Raw genomic sequence first — 23,669 nt, forward strand, 5'->3', positions numbered from 1 at the left:
CATTATACTTTTTCGACTTTTCATTCAGGACTATATAAGTCCGGTTATATTTTTCACAACTTGAATAAAGTATTATTTCGTTATTTTTAGAATTTATAAAATCAGTAAATAGTCTATAGTTCTTAAATTTGTTATAATTTGAAGTTATATTAAAAGAGAAGAAAAGTTATATTTAATATTCGACGTTTTCGATATAACTTTTAAACTAAAAGATTACGCTAAACTATATAGAAAATAGTGTTATAAACGCCAACTTTATAACTTGAAGCTCGGGTAATATATTATATTACTACAGAGAACTATAGAAATATATAACGAAGTTATATAACAACAGGGAATTATATAATAAGATCACGTAAAAAGGATCTAGGGAGATCTAGATCTGTTCAGACTTTTGATCTGAATAGATCCAGATCTAAACAGATCCAGGAGTAGGAAAGTTCTATATAAGTAATATAATTTCTTTACTAGATAGAAGTTTCGTACTCAACTTGATTCTTGAATATCAATTATAATAGTTTACTTTAATTACACTTGACTCTTTCTATAATTCACTTACTCTAACATTACTTACAGATCATTAAAAGAGATCACTACATTACTTCGCTACGTAAACGAAACAGAACACCTCCAGTATAACTCCCCGCCGGAGGAACTATTGGAACTGTTACACCGAAATCCCTTCCCCTAGACCTATGAGTGCCTTAGTCAGCAAAACGCGCACTTAACTTAGCACGCTCTTCTTTCACCGAAAAAAAGAGCTCTGGTATAAGAAGTAGGTAGACGAAAGCTTCGTTTGTCGTGTTAGGAGCTTCCTCCTCCATAGTTAATAGTCGGGGCAGGTCTTGCAGTATCCTGCAGATCTAGGGCCAAACTACTTATTACAGTCGACTTATCACGGTCGACTGGCCCGTGCCCACCCCCTTGTCCGGGGGCGACTGGCGCGGGGAAAACGCTCATTGCGGTCAAATAAGCCCGAGCGCTAGGGGTAGGGAGAAATATTGGCGGCTACTAGTGGTTATGATAGGTGGCGCGAGGTAGACTAGATGTTTGTATGGCCCTGTCTTTTCGAGGAAGCCGATGTATTGGTTGAACGGAGATTTCGGTCTGTACTTTTCAAGTTGTTTGCAGAAGTCATGTTGTATGCAGAAGTCCGGGAAGGCAGGATCTACTAAGAATGATCCGAGCAATGTTGTTGTACTAGCTCTCGTCGTTGCCATGCCAGAACGAGCTGCAGGTGAAGCTGTCGTGTCGAATCACACAGTCCTCGCCTTGAACCGTTTGACAGGCGAAGGGCATGATGTAGAGTTCTCTCGTTTTAATGCCCCGGAAAGCTCAACTAACCGGTCTTGCGCCCGTTGCTGAGATTTGGTTCTTGTCTTTTGTGGCGATGCCGACAGAGCCTCATTGAAAGTGGAGTCGGCTTCAATCCAGACAGGTTCTAGGGTTGTTGGAGCCCCTGAAGAACAATGTGCAAATGCCATGTTGAATCTGACTATAGGGAGGCCTGGCTGCTCAATAGTAACATGTTGCGACTCTAGTCGGAAATGTGCGGTATGTTTCTCGTGGATCTTGCACGCTCGCTCCGATGCTTGGTGCAATTGCGCTGATGCAGTTCGCACCAGTCTACAATCTTTCACTGCTTCATCCGTTCGCGGAGGAGAAACGGACGAGGGTATCGGTAGGTGCTCAACGTCATCTAGCTTGTTTGTCTGCGCAGCAAGAGTACGGAAATCTTGGTTGAGATTTCTGAGGTCTTCAAGTGTCTTCTCTAGTCGAGACTCGGAAAAACTGAACTTCAACCTCTTTCCAATTCGTGACCTCCAAGCTTTGTCTCCTATTGAACTGAGCTGGAACATGTTATTAGTTTCAGAGACCATTCTTGAGATAATTGCCCAGAAGTCCGAAGTCTTACAGGAAATGACTGTTGTAAGACCAACCCAAAGCTTTCAGTCTTTTCCTCGATCTCTCCTAATTTTCCTCGCATGAGACTGATTAGGTTCTTACAAGCCACCCCAGAGTCTCCAAGCTGCCTGGAGAACCTCTCATTCAAATCCTGATCGTTCCATGAGAAGTGCTTGCCCTCTCTTAGCATGTCTTTTGCAGTTTGCCGGTTGGTGAGAGTGGCTAAGAGCAGGTGACATTCATTCCTAAAGATAGTTTTCTGAGTGCCTAATTGCTGCTGGTATAGCTCGAGCTCGGGTGCAAACTTGCGATATCGGTTGAAAGGTCAGAAAACAGCTTCGTAGTGCTCTGCTGCCGATATCATGAGGGGTAACACCCCTAACACGAACCCGACAGCTTCAACTCCTGTCATTTCGACGATTTCCACATAGTAAGCGATGAGATTCAACGAAAGCTGGAATGGATGCCTAAAAGACGAAGCTTGAAAAGTTGTGTTCCATGAATTCTTTTTCAAAGTGAGGCTGTGCAAGCCTCTCTGTGAGGTGGCGGGCTGAGTTGCAGCGAGGCGGACCGACCGCACTGCCTTGGGAAGTGCCCACGTACGACCCGGCGAACCTCACAAACTTCCCCATGATTCCCAACCTTATCAACTATGGGCTACGGTTGTACCGCTGGCTACTGAATCTTTCGTCGCAAGTCGAAAATGCACCCAACCGGCAAGTCAGGCAAGGTAGTGGAGTGGATTGACGGGACGACAATTCATCGATCAGGGGACGTTCAGGAAGACGGTGTAGCATCCGGGTTTGCCTGGACCCTGTATGAGCTCGATCTCAAACTTTTAACTAAACTATTCCCAATATTATCAAACGACTTCCATAGAATCTCGCGCAAAGATGTCAAAAATTTTAAAAAATCCCTCAGAGATTTGTTCTTGTAGGGAGACGGATTTCGTGACGGGAGGCTGGAAAAGGTTGTGGAGGAGTCGGATGATCTTCAGGAGACACTGGTTTCCTCACTGGTTGGAATAGGAAGACTGCTGATATCTAGTGAGTCAAACTTGCTGTTGCCTGCATATTCTGGGAAAGTTGACCTAATTTCGAAATAATTGATACCCCAAGAGAGAGCATCACTCTACGTCGTGATGAGTCCGAAACCCTCGTTGAAGAGCTCAGGATCATTTTAGAAAAGGCAAAAGCCCTCGTACAAAACAGCCCTGATGATAAAGGCATTTCTGGTGGTGAGACAACCGATGATGACGCCCATGAAGAGCGGGATAAATTTCGCATTTTCATTCATTCGTTGAAAATATATACCACATGTCTCATGGACCTGCTTCCTTCAATGGAAGACACACTGAGCCTTGCACGTCAAGCCACAGACGAAGATCAGCCTTCATTGCCATTGGAGTTTCATGTCTCTGGGCCTGCCAGAACGTACATTCTCAATATCTGTGATCGCTTCCCGAAAGCTGATTCTCTACTTGTGGAGAGGCTTGGAGAAGCGAACTGGCAACGGCATACTGCACTCCGCGGGCTTCCTACGCAAACAGATAGCTCAGATGTCCCTGTTGAAGAACCAGCCAAATCTGTTTTTGTCCCAGTCTCATTATTCCAGGACTCTGGTTTAGGAAGCTCGCTGCCAGCACAAACGAGCTATACCGCAACTTCCGCATCACACACATCATTTGTTTCGAGCCAGGCCGATGAAGAGGCTGGAAGGCTAAGAGTCCCTCCCACACCCAAGGCGGTTTTCAAAGGAATCCCGTTCAGTTGTGAAACTTGTGGCCAGACGTTGAGTCAAATCAAGAACCGCATTGATTGGAAGTATGAGAGACTTCCCCTTTATACTAAGAGAAAATTGTTTGCTGACGTTGCCAGACGACACGTTTTTGCTGATCTGAGGCCATACCTTTGCACTTTCTCAGATTGTAAAAATGTACTCAGGACATTTCCGACCCGAAAGATGTGGGAAACCCACGAGTTTGAGCAACATCGATTCGACACGGTATTACACTGCTCATTGTGTCGAAGCAGTCTTACCGGTAGTTTCTCAACAGAAAAAGAAGGCAATGCGCATCTCAAATCTGCGCATGGAAGGGCACTCGAGAAGAAAGCACCTGGAAGCCCGCTGGGATTGTATAAGTAAAGAAAACCTCATGAGGCAGCATCTCTTTCATGCCCCTTATGCTTATGCGTGCTAGGCACGTCGAGGCGCAATTTCGTCACGCATGTCAGCAAACAGATAGAAAGCATCGCGCTGGCAGCATTACCTCGAGAAAACGGCTCCGATTCTGAGTCTGGTTCTAGCGCCAGATCCGTGACGACAGGTTCCAACGATTATGGTTCCGATGACCGCCAAGAAAATGGCCGATATGTGACAGATTCAGACACAGCTGAGCTACACGCGAATCATGCACTGTCTTCTGTCGGTACTCTGGTACCAGGTATAATGGGGCCTCCTTCGACGCCGGGTCAGCAGAATACCACTTTGCAGCCATTAATAACTCCCGTCCCACAGAGACCAATCGGTCGAGTAGAAGCACCACCTCCTGGTCAGCCTACTCATGTTCCTATAAGACTCCTTCCTTGTCCCAAAATATCTACTAACAATTTCCAGCCCGCCCCTCCAGCATGGTTAGCCCAAGGCCTTGCGGACCTCCAAAAGGAATATCCCAACGACCGTTTCGAAGGTGTTATGCGCTATTCCGCCGTATATACGGCCACAGAACTCTCTTGCGCCACGCCTCCAGCCGGCGAACCCACCTCAAAAGGTGTGAAATACATATACTTGCCTCGAATCCGATGCCACGGCTGTCCTGGAAAACCATTTACCCCTGGCCCGGAAACCACCGTGGGGAACTTTGAAATGCATTTGAAGAATCGGCAGCATAGAGGGGAGGTCGATGGTAGGGTTGCAGGTGGGTCGTCGGCGGCGAGTGGAAGCCGGGGTGCATACCTGAATCAACTTGCAGGATTTCACAACCTGCACAGCACAGTCCTCAATCGATTCCCTACCGCTGACAAGCGTCCTCTTGACTTGTATAAATTGAGGGAAACTGTTGAAACAATGGGAGGATTTGAGAAAGTCTGCGAGATGAAGAAATGGCCGCAGGTAGGACAAATTCTAGGTTATGAAGGGAAGATTATGTCGTCCCTCTCAACCTCGCTCAAGAACTCCTATCAAAGATGAGTGTTCCCATACGAAGAACATCTACAACTAGGAAAAGAAGATGTTCCTCCAAAACGACATTCCAAAGAACGCCTCACGACACCACAAAAACCCTCCGATGGTTTAGGCTCCAGTTCCGAAGCGTCTCAGAGTCCAGAGCCTCAGATGCGATCATCATCAGTACTAGAATCTGACAATGATCTGCTAGACCAAGGCGTCCAGTCTCTAGTGGAGCCAACATCGAGTCGGCGAGCAGAGATAAGCAGGCGCTCATTAAGAAGCACTGCTAAGAGCCCAAACCTCGAATGGTTCAGACGGAAAGACCCCGAGGACGAGCTAGGTTTGCCCCCTCTTCTTCAATCTCTTACAAATTTGAGGATTTTTCGCTGAATGAAGTTCTCTTGCGAAAACATCAAACTGACACGATGGATTAGGAAAAATGTCCCAAATGGGTGATATGCCAAGTAGACTGAGTGAGGAGAACGCGCCGCCACCCAAACGAGTATACCAAGCATGCGTAGAGTGTCGCCGTCAAAAAGTGAAATGTGACATGGGAAGGGTTGACAATCCTGAGGATCCACCATGCGTACGATGTCGCAGAGAGAGCAAGGAATGTTACTTCATTGCAACGAGGCGTCTCAAACGTAACTCTACATAGATAATTAGCAAACCTTAAATATATCTTTTCGACTTAATCTCGAACTAGTAGCTTATCTATAATATAGAAGTCGACTTGAGTTATTTCGACTTTATTTCTTATATAACTATTTAGTATAAAATTGCCGAGAAAGCTAATTCGACTTATTAATTCGACTACTTATATACGAAACAAGTGTCAAGCTTAGCAACGCAGACATGGTTATATTTCTGAAACACGTCAAATTAGGGATGTCGGAGCGCCGTTAATATGCTAGCTGAGGAGACGCAAATATAAAAGCAACTCTAATCTTGGCTCCCTATTTCCAATATCTATACGCCTTCCACGAACTGACGCAATCCCCACCAATCTACAACAACCCCATTCTCAGCAGCTTATTCCCCAGCTCCAAGAAGTAATAATCCGCATACACGAGCCCATGGTCACTGTAGATCTTATACGAAAATTCGTTATTATTTGCGGTTGCATTTTTGAGAATAGCGTCGAATACGACGACACCCTCCCCTTCTTTTCGTCCATCATCTACTTCGATCACAGTTGGGTACGTTCCAGATTCCGCGGTGGGGTGAGCTATCGGGACTACAAAGGCGCTTTTCGTAGCCAATGATAGTTCCAATGTGTCCGCGACGATGCGCCGCACAGCGGCGAGGAACCGCACAGCGTCGTCGGCACGCCCAGCCCCGAGCAGAGTCTGGTGGAGGATCAGTAGACCATTTGCCGCGATCATGCCTGCGGAGCTATCGCGAGGAGGCGTCGGCGCAGCTGGAGCATCAAAATCCCACAGTGGGACGTAAGGGTGGATGTATTTGCCAGAGATAGCAACCTGGGAGAGACGGGTGAGGAAGTAATCAGCAAGGGAGATCGCCGCCGTGAGGAACACGGGGTCGTGCGTCCACGTGTATGTCTGGGCAAATCCGAGTATAGCCCAAGCTTGGCCTCTGGGGAAGAAAGGATAGTTAACAAAACTGTTTATTCTTGCATTCGGTGGGGTTGAGTGAGGGATGATAGTACAAGGAAGGATAAGGGGTAGGATTTTGAGCGGACACAGTTCGAGAGAGAATAAAAGGATACGAACCTGCTCCACGTAGACCAGTCGCGATAACCTTGGTTCGTAAGCTGTTGTTTTATAGCACCAGTCTTGGAGTCGAAGTCAATTAGATGATACGTTGACCAGTCATCCCGCACGATAGCCTTGAGGACGGTGTGCGCATGGGTAGTCGCGATATCAATTAGTCTCTGCTCCCCAGTATGCGCCCCTGCGTAGTAAAGGAGATCCAGATCTAGCGCCCTGTTAGCCTGTATCATATTCCGACACCACAATCATTTGACGACTTCACCACTCCACGTCCAATACCAACTTTATACTTCGTTGCGACGAAACGGGGTGTAACCTACTGCACATGCTATCGATAATAACCAAGAAGTCCTCTTCCATGTTATCAAATGTATATCTTGCATTCTCCGTATCATCCCAGCTCCTGATCGCACCAACTTTCTCAGAGAAGCGACTCGCTAAACTTGTCGCCGCCGTCAGCACACTCTCTAGACTTCGTGCATTGCCCGTGAGCTCCCAGTCCATACGCAGCGCTGGCTGGATAATGAAGCTCATGTCATGCGTATCAGTGCGTTTCGCCATCGCGTGAAGTGGCTCCGCCCAATCGCGGCTTAGCGCAGCCAGCTGTGTTATGAAGTTTGGACGAAGGGCGGTAGGAATAGGAAGGGCTGAGGGGTACTTCATTGCGCGTTCGAGGAGGGCGTACAAGCTGCCGGGGAAAAACCCGCAGGTCCAAAAATCGGCCTCGGTCATTGTGTAGGTATTTGCGAGGGGGCCGCTTGTAGTTACGTATTCTGGGTAGCTTGTAGGAGGGTTCTGTAGATCGAGAGTTAATTATCGAGCGAAAGGTAGGGAGAAACGGAAGAAGAAAAGAGCGGAATGCTCGAGATCGATGGACAGACCTCTTTCTCCAGCTCCCGCACTGCGACTTTCCATATCTTCGCAGCAACATTCTCTGCAAAAAGCTCAGCAAGCTCAACGTTCAACCCCAGCCCAAGTCCTGTATCCGGACTCAGCTTGTCGAGACTCAAGATATTTGTTTTCTTATTGCCGTTCTCGCCGGTCAGCGACGGTGCACTTGACGGCGACGAGCTCACCCCAGAGTCGGTTCCTGAGCCATCATCTACCGAGGGGACACTCTCGGCCTGGGAGATCGGGACCTCGGCAACGATATACGGCTGCTTTTCTGAACCCGGGATCTCGGTGGCAGGTTCTGTAGTGCTGACTTGCTGGATCATGGCCGGCATTGTAGCGGTGGCACTGGAAGTGGCAGGTATAAGGTTGTCCGTCCGTCGAAAATTGGATATAGTCGACTTTTGTTAAGAACGTAAATTAGGAAAGGAGATATATGAAAGAAAGATTTGTAGAAATACACCTTATTTATCCCCTCTCTACGTACCCACGTTCCAAGCTACAAATTTACCTTATTACCACGCTCTCCAAATAATCTCCAATAGAGCCCTAAACGGAGCCAAACTATAGGTGGAGTCTCTTGGTCTATCCGTCGGCGATAATGATCCGGGCGGAGGATCGTCGCTTCCGGTCTTATTCCGATGCCCGTTTCGTTGGACTAGCCGACTTGGTGTTCCCCCCTATAACGTCGGCAAAAATATCTCTTTAACTTTATATAACTTTATCTCATCACTCGCTAATCGGACAATAAGTTGTAGAAAACCGATCAATTAATCAGGATTCTAGCAATGGAAATGGGAGTCTGTTGCTGGTATGGCCCAATGTACGGTTTAATGTTGACGTTTACACGTGGTGATGTACTTCCCCCTGCTGAGGCTACCTGGTCGCAAATCCTGCCAAATCACGACTCGCATCTCTAATCAGTATACCTGTCGGCTTATTTTAACCTTGACATTGGCTACATCCGGGAGCTTACCTCATTTTTACGAGGGCACCAATGGAGGCCTCCTAGATGCCCTATTTATTATAGGTACAGGCTGATAACTAAGCAGGTACGTCCAGAATTCCCTGCATCCCTTGTCTAAAAACATAATCCTCCAGAAAAAACAATTGAAGAGTTCGGACCTACCAATACTCTCTACGGGTCTGACGATTCCATGGCTGTGTTGAGTGACAGGCCACGAGCTGAGCTAAAGCCCTCTCCACAGGTATATAAAGCACTTCTCATTCCCAATACTCAATCCCTTTTCAGCATCACTCTTCATACTCATCATAACTCAACTCTACAAACCACGAAACTCTCACCTACCATCACCACCATTCAACACCATGGTCCAACTCGCAACTTCCCTGATAGCCGCTCTAGCCGCTCTGTCGTCCCTCACACTCGCAGCTCCCTCCAATCTAGAAGCTCGCGCACCCGTTTGTAGCAGACCCGGCATCTTATGGGGAAACGTACGTCTACAGACCCCAAAACCCCAATTGCAAGAACCATTCTAACACTCGCCATCTCCAGACCCAGGAGGCAGTAACATGCATCAACCAGCTCGCAGCGCTGGGTTCAACCTGCGTGACAGATTACGCAGGGAGATCTCTGCGCAGATGTGGAAGCACGGAGATCTGGTCCATCAGCCGTACCCCGAAGGGGGCTTCGACACCATGGTGAGTCGTTGATTTCTTTTCTGGTATACATGGCAAAGAAGAACGCGTGCTTCAGATCTTGCTTCTAGGATGAGAAAGTTCAAATGCTGATGTTATGGTGTTGCAGTCAGAATGTTGCTAGGTCTGCTGGGTTGATTATGGATGCCTGTAACCGGCCTGATAATAAGATCCAGGGCTGGGCGTATGTCCAGGGCAATGGCGACTTCGAAATTCAGATTCGAGGCGCCTGATCCGGGTGGAAGATATTGTCAGGTGGGGGGTTTGGCTGGGGCGGCACATCTGTTAAACTATAGCCCAGGTGTCCTAAGGGGAACTCATGGAGAATAGACATCTCAGTAGAACAAAAGGGTAAAAGGCCCCTTGATTTTGATTTTAAGTGTGAATGCAGACTGTGAAAGTGTAGCCTATTGATCCTTGAGTCCCTTGAGATTTGAGGGTGAATTCCCGGGCCGCAGCAAAAGCAACCACTCCGTTGTGACAGGGCAAGGCTAATATGAACCAGGAAGTCCAGTGGGCGTCTGATGGAGGGAACCTGTTATAAGGTATCAAGTAATCCGTTGTAATAAACTAGGAGAGCCAGGCGCTCCACAATGGGATCACATTATAACACTTCGACCTCGTATCGACTAGTAAGTTAATCGTAACTTCCGCTCATGCACGGACAAATCATCCGGTTTATGAGATCCAGGGATTCCAACAAAATTATCTCATACTCGACGGACATATCTAATATTCTCAACTGTAGTATTCTCCTATTATCTGTGCAATCGATTGTTCGGAAGAAATAGTGCGCTTGTTTAGTATCTCAGTACTACTACCTATATATTCGAGTATAGTAATTATTATATAAAATATAGTAGTAGCTACTACTAGAGTACACGGCTGTGTATAGAGCGAAGGCGACAGCGAAGGCGACAGCGCGACTCGAATAACCTCAATTCAGATCCGATGTGGAGGATATAGCAGCTGAAAGAAATACCTATACAAAGTACAGTAGCAGCGGCTAATCAGGAGCACAGGCAGCGTACAGAGCGACGGCGACAGCGGTTATCGAATAACCTCAATTACCACTTGCAAATACTACGAACGAACGTACGGTGACGATTTACGACCTCTTTTGTGCCCTTGCCTATTGAATCTTTCGTTCCTCCGCTTTCGAATCTGAATCTTAGTCTTCGAGAGCCATGTATTCTTTATTAGGCTCCATGCACTTGCTTGTCCGTTTGTGATTGTACAATGCAGAACAGGATCAGAGTTGGGTCCCTAGATACTTGGTAATTGGTATTTGAACTGTAAATCTCTATTTAATAAAGATGAAGAAGTAGTTAGGATTAGAGCTAAATGTCTTAATGGGTTCATTATAAACAAATTTCATCCAGTCCAATCCAGATCTCCATTTCGCCCTTTCCTTCCTCTTCCCCTCTTACATTCACTCAGTAAAACCTTGTCATGAACCCCCCCAAGCCTCCAAATTCATCTCAATCGTGAAATCTGTCTCCTCAAATGTAATCACTCGGTCCATCTCCAGAAACTGCTGTCCCAGCAGGAGATTCGACATCTGAGTCAGGGAATCAATACCGTGTTCATCGATGGTGTTGTTTTCATCAACGATACCAAGATTCATGCTGCTTGGAATACTAATGATAGAATCCGGGTTGTGTGCGTTTGGTATTCTTCCGTTTAAGTCTGGGGTGTTATGCGAAGCACAGACGCTGGAAACAGGCGCCTGGAGGTCTGTGGTGGAGTAATATGAAGGGGCGGGGCGGTGGTGCGATGATGGAGCGAAATTTTCGGCTGCTGGCGGATGAGATTGTAGTGGATTTTGTAAGGGCAGAGTTGGGGAATGGGCTTGTATCGCAGTGGAGGAGGAGGATATGGCAGGTATGGAAGAGGATGTATATGGTGTCGGACTGACGTAATAGGAGGGCTGTGTTTGAGGCTGCGATTGGGAGTGTTGTATTCGTTGTGGAGTATCTAGCTTAGCTTGACTCTGCACGCCGTTAGACGTCTTGGCCTGGTATCTCGGTGCTGAGCTCGTTGTCAACGACGGAGAAAGCGTGACGCTCTCCACGGTCCTTGACTGTACCAGAGGAGGCAAGAGGCCACTGAGGTTAGTGTCCATACGGAAATCAGGAGAACTGGTACATTGCCGATGTAAAGATTGCAGATACACGCGGTATTGGCCAGCCATATCCAGGTCTGAGACTGTATCTTGAGTCGACGACGGAAAGCCTTGTTGTGGTGCGTGTGGGCCGCGCCAGCGCTTGGACATATTCTCGAGGCTGGCTAGAAGGCTAAAGAACTCAGGGAGGAGAGTTGTTTGATAGTATTGCCAATGAACTTGTTGACTTAGTGTGTTGCACATAGTGATGGGGGCGATAGGGTCTTACCGAGAAGAACGCGGGCGGCGACGAAAGCACAGAGTGCGAATTGGCTGCTTACGATCCCGACATCTGTGTACTTGAGATACTTTTCGCTAATACATGCTGTCTCTACTGCTGCGGATTCACAAGTTCCTGCACTGCACGAGCTAGGAAGTCTGATCAGCTCCGCCCATTCTCGAGGAGGGTATGCGATGTGCTGATGGAGAAGAATCATTGACGTGTTATGAGTGATATGCGCCATTGTAAGATTTGGATCCATATTGATGAACGCCTTGTCGCGGGAAATATTCGAGTCTTTCCATTTCTGAGGGAGGAACATCTTCCAGCTACTGGATATAAGCAGGAATGACCGGTTTGGGTGGAGCGAGGGGGACGTACTGCACGAGCCGAAGATCGAGCTCTTTGAAGCGTGTGAGCCAGCTTCCAGCTTCCTGGCGATTTCGAAAGTCGACTTTCTGTTGTAAGAAGAATGATGTAACCTGGCTTAAGGATTCTGTTGCTTCGATGTGCTTTGGACAAGTGTTAGCAGTAGCTACTGTATAAATCTGATCGCACTGAGAGTAGTCTGTATGAAGAATATGAGCGTCATGATTATACATACATATGCAAATGCTCCTAACTTCGATGTATCCACGGAGCCAAAATCAGCAATTCCATTGGGACTTCTGGTATCGACTGGATGATCTGGACTGGGATAATGTGCGGGTATGTATGCAATATGATTTCCGATCCTCGCAGCTGATTTACTCCATATCCCAAAGTATGGTGTTACTACTGCTTCCTCTCTATGTTGCCAAAGCCCTCCATCGCATGGCAATCTACGACGAACATCATCGGACGTGAGACTCGTATTCCAACTGTATCCTCGTTAGCATGAAATTTTGAAAGCTATTGAGAGACTATAGTCTACCCTGTTGTAATGGAGCAAAATCTAAGTCATCAAAGTTAGCTCCAATATCAAAGATTTGTTTCTTAGATACTCACCTGTCTAACAGGAAGACGTTCCAAAAGATCCTTCTCCTGTTCTCCGACTCGGTCCAATCTTGAGGCTTGTCAAGCAATGCAAGTGGTGTTGAAAGCGAATACTGTTGCATTTCATCGGCTTCGACCGTGAGCTGCAAATACTCTACTGTTCTTGTTAAAGATCCAATGATAGGCCAAGCTCGGGAAATATTCCCAGAACCAACCTATGTGCCATTCAGTCATGATTAAACCCCGCAAACTTTGGGTACATACGTCATGGAAAGCTACTATAATCAAGGCTTGAATATTCTGAGTTGTCAAGCGGTCGGTAGCAGTAAGCATTACCACATTCCGAGACAATTGAACCTGACAGGCGATCTCAGATTGTTCCATATTGGTTTCCTCATCCTTTAAATACCTCAATGTCGCAAATATCATAGCATGTAATATTATCTCGAGGTCGGGCCTCCTCTCTGCATCATTAAATTGTTCTCTGAACCGGTCAAGATGAATGAACGGTATCCACGGATGAACGGTTGAACAGAATGTATCAACGACGAGATTCAGTACCCTTCCTGATGGTAATAAAGACGGTCTACTATCCTCAGCATTGCCCCAGTTCCGTTGTAGTAAATTATATTCAGAACGCTCATGATTGGTTTTTCTCTTCTTGGACGGCTGCTCACTCGATGGAGCCTGGTCTCCTGCACTGAATACAAATTCGGTATCTTGCAGGCAGTTGCGTCTGGAGGGACCTTTCGGAGCTACTTCACTGGACGAGAGATATTTCCCCGAACTCTCCACATTGACTTGTAACTCCTTGGCAAGCAATAGAGATGCATGATATATGCAACCAGGTTGATCACTAGGGACCGGTCCAGCTTTTGGATTGCCTCCGCCATCGAGGAGGAGATTCTCCAGGAGCTCTGTCGGCGAGAGTATTAATAGAGGATGATAAAACAACTTCACAGTGAACATCAGATTCACGAACCTAGTCGTCGACTCAAGCTCTCAATCACACCAGTCTTGATTCCGGGTTTCTGCTTTTGTTGATCATATCGACATGTGCAACCTTCCTCTGTCGTTAGCCACTGTATTTCTCATCCACAATAAGCTGCAGGGTCAGTACTTAGTCTCACACATTGGCTGCATGTCGGGCTCTCTCGTGAGCACTTCAGTTTCCGCTTTCGACACGACTGACAAGCTGGGGTGTCTTTCTCTTCGCTAACAGACGTCCGAGTATTGGACTCTGCTCTTTCGAGCCCATGCTCGGCTTCGGCCCTCTCCATGCCTTGGACGCGTGGAGACGTGCGGAATGTGGGGGGGTCAGTTGTGGGGATGCGGACAAACGGCGGGAGGGTTGGAGCGACGCTGAGACGAAGTTCGGGGACCGGGAGAGCTTTTGAAGCTTTTGACCTGCGGATTAGCCCGCCGCGACGGAAACGAGACGGCGTGATATTGTGGGGTCTAGTGCCATAGGTACATGTGCTTTGGATGATAGCACACGTGCTAGTACCATAGTAGTGTAGTTGTGATGTTCTGGACCTCGACGAACCATCCGCGCTCTCCCCTATCGTCGCGGAGTCCGGGCTGGTCGTTCCTTCCCTTGACTTCGCCCGATGCCCGCTCCCCGCTCCCCGCGTTTCCTCTTTCGGTTAGGCGGCCATCAAATTCTGTACCCCGGGTTTTTAGCTCTTCCAGCTTCGTCCAGGTCCCCTGCGAACCCCCTAAACAACGGGAACTCTGACTCCATCATGCTCTCCATGCTCTCCATACTCTCCATACTCTCCATACGCCCTCGATGCGCCATACTCCAAGACACCACGGTCTCCGGGAGGCTCATTTCTACGTATATATGACTTGGCTTCCTCCCACTCAAGTCCACCATTATTGTCAACACCGCTCTGAGATACCTGCCATTCTTAAGGAGCAACTATTGTGAATACGAGGCCACCATGTCGAATCGTGTGCAGGATCCTGAGAGTGAGGTGACCGCTGTGGTGGCACCTGTTATCGGTTCAACTGCCAATGCACCACCTGTTAGATCGCCGTGGACGGCCTGGATGTATGTCCTTGACTGGTACCCAAGTCATTACTCGGGCGAGGAGAGAAAGATGCTCAGGAAACTGGACTTCTTCCTGCTTTCATTCTGCTCCCTCATGTGTAAGATTTAGTTAACTCCGAGTCTGTGCGTTCAAAGCTAACGCCAAGAAAGTCTTCCTGAAATATCTTGATCAATCCAATATCAACAATGCTTATGTCTCAGGAATGAAAGAGGAGCTGGAGCTGAATGGCAATCAGTGAGTCATCCCCTGTCGAAATCATTTGTAGGGATGGAAACTGAGCGTTTACAGATATTCTCTCTTCGGCACTTTCTACAATATTGGATATCTTGTTTTCCAGATTCCCTCTATGCTCATTCTCTCTCGGCCTGGATATGCACGCTGGTTTGTTCCGACTTGTGAAGTGCTTTGGGGCGTTCTCACCTTCAGTCAGAGTAGACTCAATAGTGCCTCAACTATTTACGGGACGAGATTCCTCCTCGGGATTCTTGAGACTCCTGTTGCCTCTGGTTCTCTTTATATCCTCTCCTCGTGGTATCGGCCCGATGAACTTTTCAAGCGCGCCGGCGTTTGGTACGTCTCCAATAATATCGGGACCATGTTCGGAGGCTATCTTCAAGCCGCTGCATACACAAACCTCGACGGCGTTGGCGGGATGTCAGGTTGGAGATGGCTGTTTATCATTGATGGGGCTATTACTGTACCTATTGCTATTCTTGGGTACTTTATGTTCCCTGGTCTGCCCTCAAGCGGGAAGCCGTGGTGGTTGACTCCAGAACAACACGCAATTGCTAGGAAGAGAATGGAAGATGAGGGCGTCGAAGAGAGCAGGAAGTTTGACAAAGCCACTACTAAGGCTATGCTTAAACGCACACTTGCGCACTGGCACTTCTATGTGGCAGTATTATGCTACACCTTGTCTGTACCAACGTATATCCCTTCTTAATGGCCAATGAACTAATCTGTTGGCAGCTTTCTCTCCTCCCAATATCCCAACGGACAAATGGCCATTTGGCTCAAAGCCCAAGCTAAAGCAGGTTACAGCTGGACCGTTCCTCAAATCAACACGATCCCCACCGCGGTTTCGGCCGTATCTGTTATATCGTGTCTGATTGCAACCTCACTCTGTATGCTTTACCCGCTGTGGGCCATCATGAGCGTTGTGCAAGCTGTCACTATGTTTGGAATCGTTTGTTTGCTTGTTTGGTTTATTCCCGACTGGCTGAAATGTAATTGTGCTCTCCCCTAACGTATGTACAAGATGCTTACATATGCGCAGTCATTGCCATCTTTTGCACCGGCTTCACGGCTGCTGTAACCCCAATTCTTGTGCCATGGGTCAATATCCTCATGAAAGATGATTCTCAAGCACGTGCTTTCACTACGGGTTCAATGGTAATGAAAGACCACAAAATGTTCTGCAACAGCAACTAACACCTGATAGTTAACATTTGGCTGGGCTATCAATGCCTTTTACCCCATTGCTGTATTTCCTATCATCGAAGGTAAAACAACCCAACTCCTCTTTTCACAGCGACAAAACTGATTAAAAAAAATGCAGGCCCTCAATGGACGAAAGGCTACGCTGTGGAAGTTGTCTTTGTCTTCATGGTCTGGCTCCTCTTCATGCTCGGGCAGTATCTTCATCGAAAGGAGCTACAACAGGCAGAACTCGCTCATCGGATGGAGGATGAAGAGGGTAAAATCGACGAGGACGTACAAATCGAGACTAAGCTGTAAGGTGGATTTTGCTTAATCGGATAATTTTCATGTTGAAGAATGGATGAGAAATTTCATAATCTTTAGCAGCCAGTTCGTCATCTAGCAGTGGATTAGCTCATGCTCCATTCGCCTTTCCAGAATATGAATCAGTTATCTGAACGGTCGTGAGGATGAAAGAAAATAGCCCCTCTGTGGCCCATTAGAAGTAAGAGGTCATTACATGATATTTCCAATATCGAGCCTTTTGATGACCCAGTTTAAAAAGGCGGAAAGTGGGGCACCACCATTTCCCACTCTCGGACGATCAGTTATGTCCCCGGCCGATGAAATACCCCGCGCCCCGACGCTTTAAAACAACACTCCTTACATATACAATACTAATATCCCCAAAGTCTGCCGACATCAACAAATATACCGCAGCTCAGCGTGAGCAGACCTTAGGCGTACTTTGTTATCTGTCAAGCAGCTTAACGCAAATCTCCCATCAGCGCCCTTCACCACCAACTAGCCATGCATCGCCCCTCAGGCCTCGCCGGCTTCACAGATAACCCCTTCGTGTCACGGGAGGATTGCAAAATTGCAACTCACGCCCTACTTACCCAGCTGAAACCCTACATCTCTCCGCTTGGGGCGCGTATCCGCCTACCTGTTACAACCGGGACTCACTTCGATGAGGTCGCGGCCCAAATCGAGGGCTTTGCGAGGCCCCTTTGGGCTGTTGGTGCGTTACTTGCTTCCGAGTCCCCGAATGATATGTCATCTATCGACCCTCGACTTCGCTCCTGGATCACTGGCCTTATTGCTGGGACAGACCCTGCAAACGCACCTGGCCAAGATGGCGAGTACTGGGGAGCGATTTTCGACGAAGACCAGAGGATGGTTGAGCTCGAGATCATTGCATACGCTCTATTATCCGCTCCTGCTGTCTTCGTTCCGCCACTGCCTCTAGATCTGCTTCGCCCTTCTGCACAGGATGAGTCAAACCTACGGGCGCGACAAAATCTGATCAAGTACATGCGCTCAATCAACGGAAAGACGATGCCAACGAACAACTGGCGGTTTTTCCGGATCCTCACGAACCTAGCGCTCGTAAAGGTGCTAGGTGTACCATATGCGGAGCTGAAAGAGGCGATGGACCAAGATCATGCGCTTCTGGAGGGGTTCTATCTATCGGAAGGGTGGGCAAGTGATGGGGCGTGGAGCGAGGATGGGAGTCTGAATAGGCAAGCGGATTATTATTCAGGAAGTTTCGCGATTCAGTTTTCACAGCTGCTATATGTCAAGTTCGCCTCCGATCTCGACCCAGATCGATGTGCGGTTTTTCGAGCGCGAGCGACAGAGTTCGCAGGTGGGTTCTGGAGATATTTTGATGTCAATGGTAGGTACAAATTTCTCATTGGGCTATTTTTTTTTAAATTGGTGTATCCGTTGCTTCGACTGCTTTGACTTGTGGGGGATGATTCAGTGCTTGGCAGCCTAACAGGGTCACAGGTGCTGCAATTCCATTTGGCCGAAGTCTTACATACCGTTTCAGCTTCGCGGCATTTTGGAGCGCAGTTGTCCTCACGGACATCCCTCTTCCTGCCCCTCTTTCACTCGGGGTCGTTAAAGGTCTCCTTCTACGGCACCTGCGTTGGTGGGCTGAGCAGCCTGACATATTCAACACGGATGGAACGCTGAATATCGGCTACTGCTATCCGAACATGTACATGAGTGAGGACTACAATTCGCCCCAGTCACCGTACTGGTGCTTGAAGACCTTCTGTGCCGTAGAATTGCCAGAAGACCACGAGTTTTGGACCTGCGAGGAACTGCCTCATCCACTCGCGAAGACGAACGACCAAACCCCATCCGCTCGACAACATGTCTCCATCCGAGCCCTCGACGCGCCCAAACACATCCTGATCTCGGCACCTGATCACCACTACCTCCTCTCCTCGGGGCAATTCGCCTCCTGGCCTATGAAAGCTACGGAAGCCAAATATGGCAAGTTTGCCTACTCATCAGAGTTCGCCTTCAGCGTCCCTACTGGTCCGCTACTGGAGCAGCTTGCACCAGACAGTACGCTGGCCATTAGCGAGGACGCCAGCGACTCCTGGCGAGTACGATGGAAGAGTGCGGGGACTATTATGGACGCCGCGCACGTGCACTCCGCAAATGGCAGCTCAACTGCTCTCCCAACGCTCGTCAATAGCTGGTCTCCGAGCAAGATGTCGTGCCTTACTGTCAAGACGACTCTCATCCCGCCAAGCGACAGATGGCCAGACTGGCATGTAAGAATCCACCGCATTACACGCGCAGCCGCGCATGTCGGCAGTCGTGCCGAGCAAACAGTACTCACTGCTGAAGGTGGTTTTGCTATTGCCGGCCGCCGGAAACGGGACGGTGGAGCGCTGCCCCGCCTCTGCCCCCACGATTTTCGAGACACGAAAGATGCTGCAGTGTCGGAGGGCGTGGTTGAAGATGGCCCGGCGGCGCTGATTATTTCTTCCCGCGGTGCTAGTGGAATTATTCAACTATATCCATCGTCGTCGGCAAGAGGGGTTGTCCTGAAGCCGGATGCGAATACCAATTTGATTTCGCCGAGGACACTGATCCCAACTATAAGGCAGGAGTTGAAGTTTGAGGTCGCGACCAACGAGGTGGAGGAGGTGGCTGTACTTGTAGTTGCGGTTTTTGCTATTGGGGTAAAAGGGGTTGAGAAAGTAGATGATATATGGAGAAGGTGGGTAGACAAGCCGGTAGTGAAATTCGGAGGTTCTAGCCGAGAGTTAGGTAAAGAGTATATTATGATAGAATAGGTAATAAAAGCAGAGTATATATATAGATATTGATATTGATATTATAAACAGGTTAAATATAAATAAAACTTTTATTAGACTTATAATTAAATTTACCGCATCATCTATTTTAATTGGGATATTCTTTAAGATTAATAAATAATCGAGCTTTTATCCTACCGAGCTTTGGATATTTCAAAGTAAAATATTAATCCTCCTCCGGGGATAACTTGCGAATTTCACATGGGATTCCCGGGCCAAGTGGCGATGATCTGCCTGGGAATATCCCGGCGGGAAAACTGCACAGTCGAAAGGGGACTTGAAATCCCTCCCTGGCTAGGGAGTAAGAAGTCTTTCGAGTCGCTGCGCAAGCCACGTTGCGACGGGAAGCAATCACGAAGGCCAGAGCAAGAGCGGTAGTCCCGATGTGGTGGATGGCGTTTTGTGGTTCAGCTCGCCACGTCTCAGCCGCGATGCCGTGACTCCATAGGACGTCGCGCCCTGGCTCCCGGGCCTCATCTTGGGCGCCCGAGAGTATTGAAACCAGGCCACATCCTGCGCTGGGGCGTGTTGTGCACCACCGCATGGGCCGCCAGCGGGGGACGCCAGTGCAGCCACGCAGCCCAATCTGGTTCCCTCACCGCTTTGGGCCGGGGCATATTCGTCAGTTTCCCATGTTACGTGGCATTGGCGACAGGTTCGCGGGCTGATTGGTGTTGCCGCGGCGATCAATCAAACCTTATCTTCAGCCTCCGCGCCGCTTGCAGGGGCGGTGCAGGTGCTCGAAGTAACCTCCGAAGGTACAGTACATGCAATGTACATGTATCGTCGACTTTGCAGTCGCCGGGAAATCAACAATAATCAATTGCGAGGCAGTTGAGCGTTTACGAGTTCATGATGTGAAAAGTTCCTTCCTCTCGGTGGCCCGGCACGGCCTACGCCAATGCCAATGCCAATGCCACTTGGACAGTCGCCACCGTAAGCGCTACATTGGTCAGGGACGGGCGCCGAGGTCTGGGAGCTGTTGATAGAGGTCGTACAGGGATCCGGGAACGGCGCACAGGTTAGTGCAAGCAAGGAGTTCTGTTCCATCGCGGTTCTCAGGTACTTCGCACGCTCAGCATGCGAGAAACAACATGTACACAGGGATCTAGGAACAACTGACAATCCCATTAGTACGCAAGGCAAGGAAGTTCTGCCCTAAAGCCATGATCAGGTACACGGGACGGTAGTCGCTCGAGAGGCTTGCCGGTTACAAAGGACCCCCACCTCGTGGGACACATTAAAAGATGCATTCGCAGGCATTCGCAAAACCCTCTTGGCCGAAGCATCCTCCGATTCCCTTATGCCATTGTGCAAGCAGAGTTTCCATATCTTGCGTCTGGTGTTGAAACGCCATGTCGAATAATCTGCAAGAGTGGGAGGGACAGATCGTGCCCAGGTCCTTCTCGGTGGGATACGCCGTGCTATCATACGTGGTCAGCTATGTCGGGGCATGGACAACACTGGAGCTCATAAATCGAAGGACCTCGGGGAGGGGGCTGTACAATTGGTAAGTTCCATCGCCAAATATGAAGAATCCATGGTAACCCCTCGTGCAGGTATATTCTCATCGGCTCATCGGTATCGATGGGAGGCATTGCTATTTGGTGCATGCATTATGTCGGAAACCGTGCGGTTGAACTAGGGAATGGCCAGTTTGAGATACACATCGTATACAGCCCTGGGTTTACTGCCTTGTCCTTCTTCGTCCCGACCACAGTGCTCCTTGTCGCTTTTATCGCCCTGGGGTCGAACGACCGCATCAGCATCGTTCGTGTCGTGGTAGGGGGGACGCTGGCTGGACTCGCGATCTGCGGCATGCATTATCTTGGCCAGGCCGGTATCTCGAACTATAGTTGCGTTTATAGCATCGGACATGTGGTGGGATCTATCATCGTCGCCGTTGCTGCCACCATCGCGGCGCTGACTGTCTTTTTCGTCCTCCGGGCCGCCTGGACGAATTCCTGGTGGAAGAGGGCGCTTTGTGCCATCGTCCTCGCTGGTGCTGTGTTTGGCATGCATTGGACGGCAGCTGTAGGCACGCAATATCGCCTGAAGCAGGGAGCCACTTCTTCGCCCGCATCCAGCATTTCAAGAGACTTGACTGTTATCGTGATCGTTTTGGTATATTTCCTTTTCCCTGCTTCCACCGACGTCATGCTGATCGGAGATAGTCTATTGTGGCCTGCTTTATCCTCTTCGTCTTCGCCATACTTGCTCAGAGGAGAAGGTCACGTTCTGCCAACAGAGCTCAGCATGTTGTCCTGGCTTCTGCCATCTTTGATGCGAATGGGAGGATTCTGGTAACTCCAGAAGGCACCCTACCGAATCAGAAGGTTACGACCTCATATGTTGAACGGGTATGTGACCCGTGCGATTCTTAGCTCCGGGCGTGCTTACAATCAGATAGTCCCTTGACGAGGAGTTTGGAGTTACTCATCCCGTTTTCCACTGGATTTTTCGAACTACGCGCAATTGGAGCAGCATCTCCGGCCTTCTACCCGGCATGCGCAGCCATCTTCGTGACACCGCCGTATACGGAGGATCCCGGCCGGGGACTAAAACTCGACCCAGCCTGAGCAATGATGAAGGCGAGAACGCCGACGACTATGCGGTTATCTTCCGTGAGCTGTTCTGTATTGCAGCAGCTGATCTAGCGGGGCAGCTGAATGAACCGTTGGAGAACGTAGGTGTCCTCTTCGACGAGGTTCTAGGGACTGGCCAGAAGCCATCGTCAAAGCTCAACGACCGATCGAACTCGAGGGAAAGCACCGATCTTGAAAGCGATGGTGCATCGGTATCCACCCTCAGCCGAGGCCAGCTCCTTTTTCTCGTTCGCCGCGTAAATAGGAGGGAGGCCGATCAGCTCGCAGCCTCCGGCTATCGCTTCGCCGAAATTCAAAACGTTGCCCATATCATCGCCCGAAATATGCAAATCAAGTGCAACGATCTCCACGGCCGCCTTTTCAGCATGTATGAATACGCTAGTGAGACGCACATCCTGAACCCGGGTGTTCACTTGGCCTGTTTCGCTATCCGGGCAAGCGTCCAGGGCGGCTTCGACGTCCTTGTCCGCAGGGATGCCAGAAACCAACTTCCCACCATGCAGCTACCAATAGACAACCTGAGTAGCTGGCAGATCACTTTCCTGTCTCAGCTAGACGGCGCTTCAGTTACCGCATGCCTGAAGTTCCTGAAGGATAATTCGGCGAGCTCTGATAACGCGACGAGGGAACAGAATTTTGCGGCGCAGCTGTATAAGGCGGTTGTAGAGTTGAAAGAAGAGATTAATGACCCGTTCTTTGCCGATGCTCTCCTCATCGGAACACCAGTCTCAGCACCGTGTTATACATCAGACGGGGGCGCGAAGCCGGCTCAGGCAATGCTCATAACATTCCGAGTAATTGTGCCAGTCCAATTCCGTGCCCAAAGTGTTAAACTTGGGTTCACCCCCCTTGGTTTCTTTAGAACGCAACAGTATGTGTATGGAAACAGCCCGGACCATGCAAGTTTTGCACGAAAGATCCACAAGGAGTTTGGACCGATTTTGAATAAGAAGAACTTAAATACAAATGGAGATGGGAAAAGTTTAAAGAGCCCAACGTCTCTCGGAAAGTTTCCGAGAAGGCTAAAGAAGAATACGTCGGGGCCATCGGATGTTTCGATGCCGACGGCGGCACCCAGAGCTCATACTAGGAGCTCGAGTCGGAGATTCTGGAAAAGGCAGTCTGGTGGGGAATCTAGGAATCTCCCAAAGGCCAGTTTAGACAATACATCTGAAATACAGTTGGTAGAGACGCAGGCGTTTGGGGGAATTATGGTCAGTCAGGAAGTTAGCGTTGACGTCAAAGACGTTGAGGAACGGAGTCCTGACCGAGGGGAACGTGACGGGAAAGATGCTGAGCCGCAGGTCATACATTTGGGGACAACTGGTGAGGCGACGAGGGACTTGGATGACTCTGAGACCTATGTTGATAGATTATTATCTGTTTGTATTGCGGCAAGGCGATGATGAGAGAATGAATATGTTAAACTTGTACAAAGAATAGTTAGATGATTATAAAACTACTATTAAGCCCTATTAAAGCTTTATTGTACTATAGTAGTTGGGGATTATAAAAGCTTATAAGAGTGGAATTCCAGAAGTTGTACAGAGTAGAAGTGGGAGAAGAGTGTATTACTAGCGAAACTGGTGCTTTATGTCTAAATGGTAGAGATGCTGTACAATGACTCTGCGGGCATGGCACGTGATCCGCCCCCCTTTCTACCGCTAAATCATGTGATACTACATCATGTGACCTATCAAACATCTAAACAATCGGTCTATAATCATTTCATTTGGATCTTCTTCATTTT

The 23,669-nt window shown here is 48.7% G+C and overlaps 7 protein-coding genes across 7 annotated transcripts; 4 read left to right on the plus strand and 3 right to left on the minus strand.

Annotated features, from left to right (window-relative positions):
- Positions 1-1,256: 1,256 nt before the first annotated feature.
- Positions 1,257-2,095, minus strand: BP5553_09532 (uncharacterized protein; the record flags this gene model as incomplete). Its single annotated transcript, XM_032018155.1, has 2 exons — positions 1,257-1,850; positions 1,916-2,095. 2 exons carry the CDS (start codon positions 2,093-2,095, stop codon positions 1,257-1,259), a joined length of 774 nt encoding a protein of 257 aa, XP_031865454.1.
- A 513-nt stretch (positions 2,096-2,608) lies between these two features.
- On the plus strand, positions 2,609-5,731 carry BP5553_09533 (uncharacterized protein; the record flags this gene model as incomplete). The annotated part of the gene is made up of 5 exons (XM_032018156.1): positions 2,609-2,838; positions 3,024-4,040; positions 4,140-5,032; positions 5,126-5,413; positions 5,508-5,731. 5 exons carry the CDS (start codon positions 2,609-2,611, stop codon positions 5,729-5,731), a joined length of 2,652 nt encoding a protein of 883 aa, XP_031865455.1.
- A 349-nt stretch (positions 5,732-6,080) lies between these two features.
- Positions 6,081-8,032, minus strand: BP5553_09534 (Uncharacterized protein; the record flags this gene model as incomplete). The annotated part of the gene is made up of 4 exons (XM_032018157.1): positions 6,081-6,669; positions 6,807-7,011; positions 7,127-7,601; positions 7,688-8,032. The coding sequence occupies 4 exons, from the start codon at positions 8,030-8,032 to the stop codon at positions 6,081-6,083; spliced, it is 1,614 nt and encodes a 537-aa protein (XP_031865456.1).
- Positions 8,033-9,026: 994 nt separating this feature from the next.
- Positions 9,027-9,589, plus strand: BP5553_09535 (Uncharacterized protein; the record flags this gene model as incomplete). Its single annotated transcript, XM_032018158.1, has 3 exons — positions 9,027-9,152; positions 9,214-9,359; positions 9,466-9,589. The coding sequence occupies 3 exons, from the start codon at positions 9,027-9,029 to the stop codon at positions 9,587-9,589; spliced, it is 396 nt and encodes a 131-aa protein (XP_031865457.1).
- Positions 9,590-10,806: 1,217 nt separating this feature from the next.
- Positions 10,807-14,549, minus strand: BP5553_09536 (Uncharacterized protein; the record flags this gene model as incomplete). The annotated part of the gene is made up of 10 exons (XM_032018159.1): positions 10,807-11,699; positions 11,750-12,069; positions 12,122-12,252; positions 12,345-12,600; positions 12,728-12,930; positions 12,980-13,632; positions 13,698-13,778; positions 13,908-14,215; positions 14,262-14,379; positions 14,501-14,549. 10 exons carry the CDS (start codon positions 14,547-14,549, stop codon positions 10,807-10,809), a joined length of 3,012 nt encoding a protein of 1,003 aa, XP_031865458.1.
- Positions 14,550-14,661: 112 nt separating this feature from the next.
- On the plus strand, positions 14,662-19,292 carry BP5553_09537 (uncharacterized protein; the record flags this gene model as incomplete). Its single annotated transcript, XM_032018160.1, has 9 exons — positions 14,662-14,869; positions 14,922-15,006; positions 15,061-15,687; positions 15,742-15,998; positions 16,049-16,164; positions 16,214-16,274; positions 16,331-16,505; positions 16,980-17,869; positions 17,983-19,292. The coding sequence occupies 9 exons, from the start codon at positions 14,662-14,664 to the stop codon at positions 19,290-19,292; spliced, it is 3,729 nt and encodes a 1,242-aa protein (XP_031865459.1).
- Positions 19,293-20,668: 1,376 nt separating this feature from the next.
- On the plus strand, positions 20,669-23,325 carry BP5553_09538 (uncharacterized protein; the record flags this gene model as incomplete). Its single annotated transcript, XM_032018161.1, has 4 exons — positions 20,669-20,823; positions 20,873-21,437; positions 21,488-21,673; positions 21,724-23,325. 4 exons carry the CDS (start codon positions 20,669-20,671, stop codon positions 23,323-23,325), a joined length of 2,508 nt encoding a protein of 835 aa, XP_031865460.1.
- Positions 23,326-23,669: the final 344 nt, after the last annotated feature.

The sequence above is a fragment of the Venustampulla echinocandica genome (genome assembly GCF_003357145.1).
Source record: "Venustampulla echinocandica strain BP 5553 chromosome Unknown scaffold_11, whole genome shotgun sequence".
Lineage (NCBI taxonomy): Eukaryota > Fungi > Ascomycota > Leotiomycetes > Helotiales > Pleuroascaceae > Venustampulla > Venustampulla echinocandica.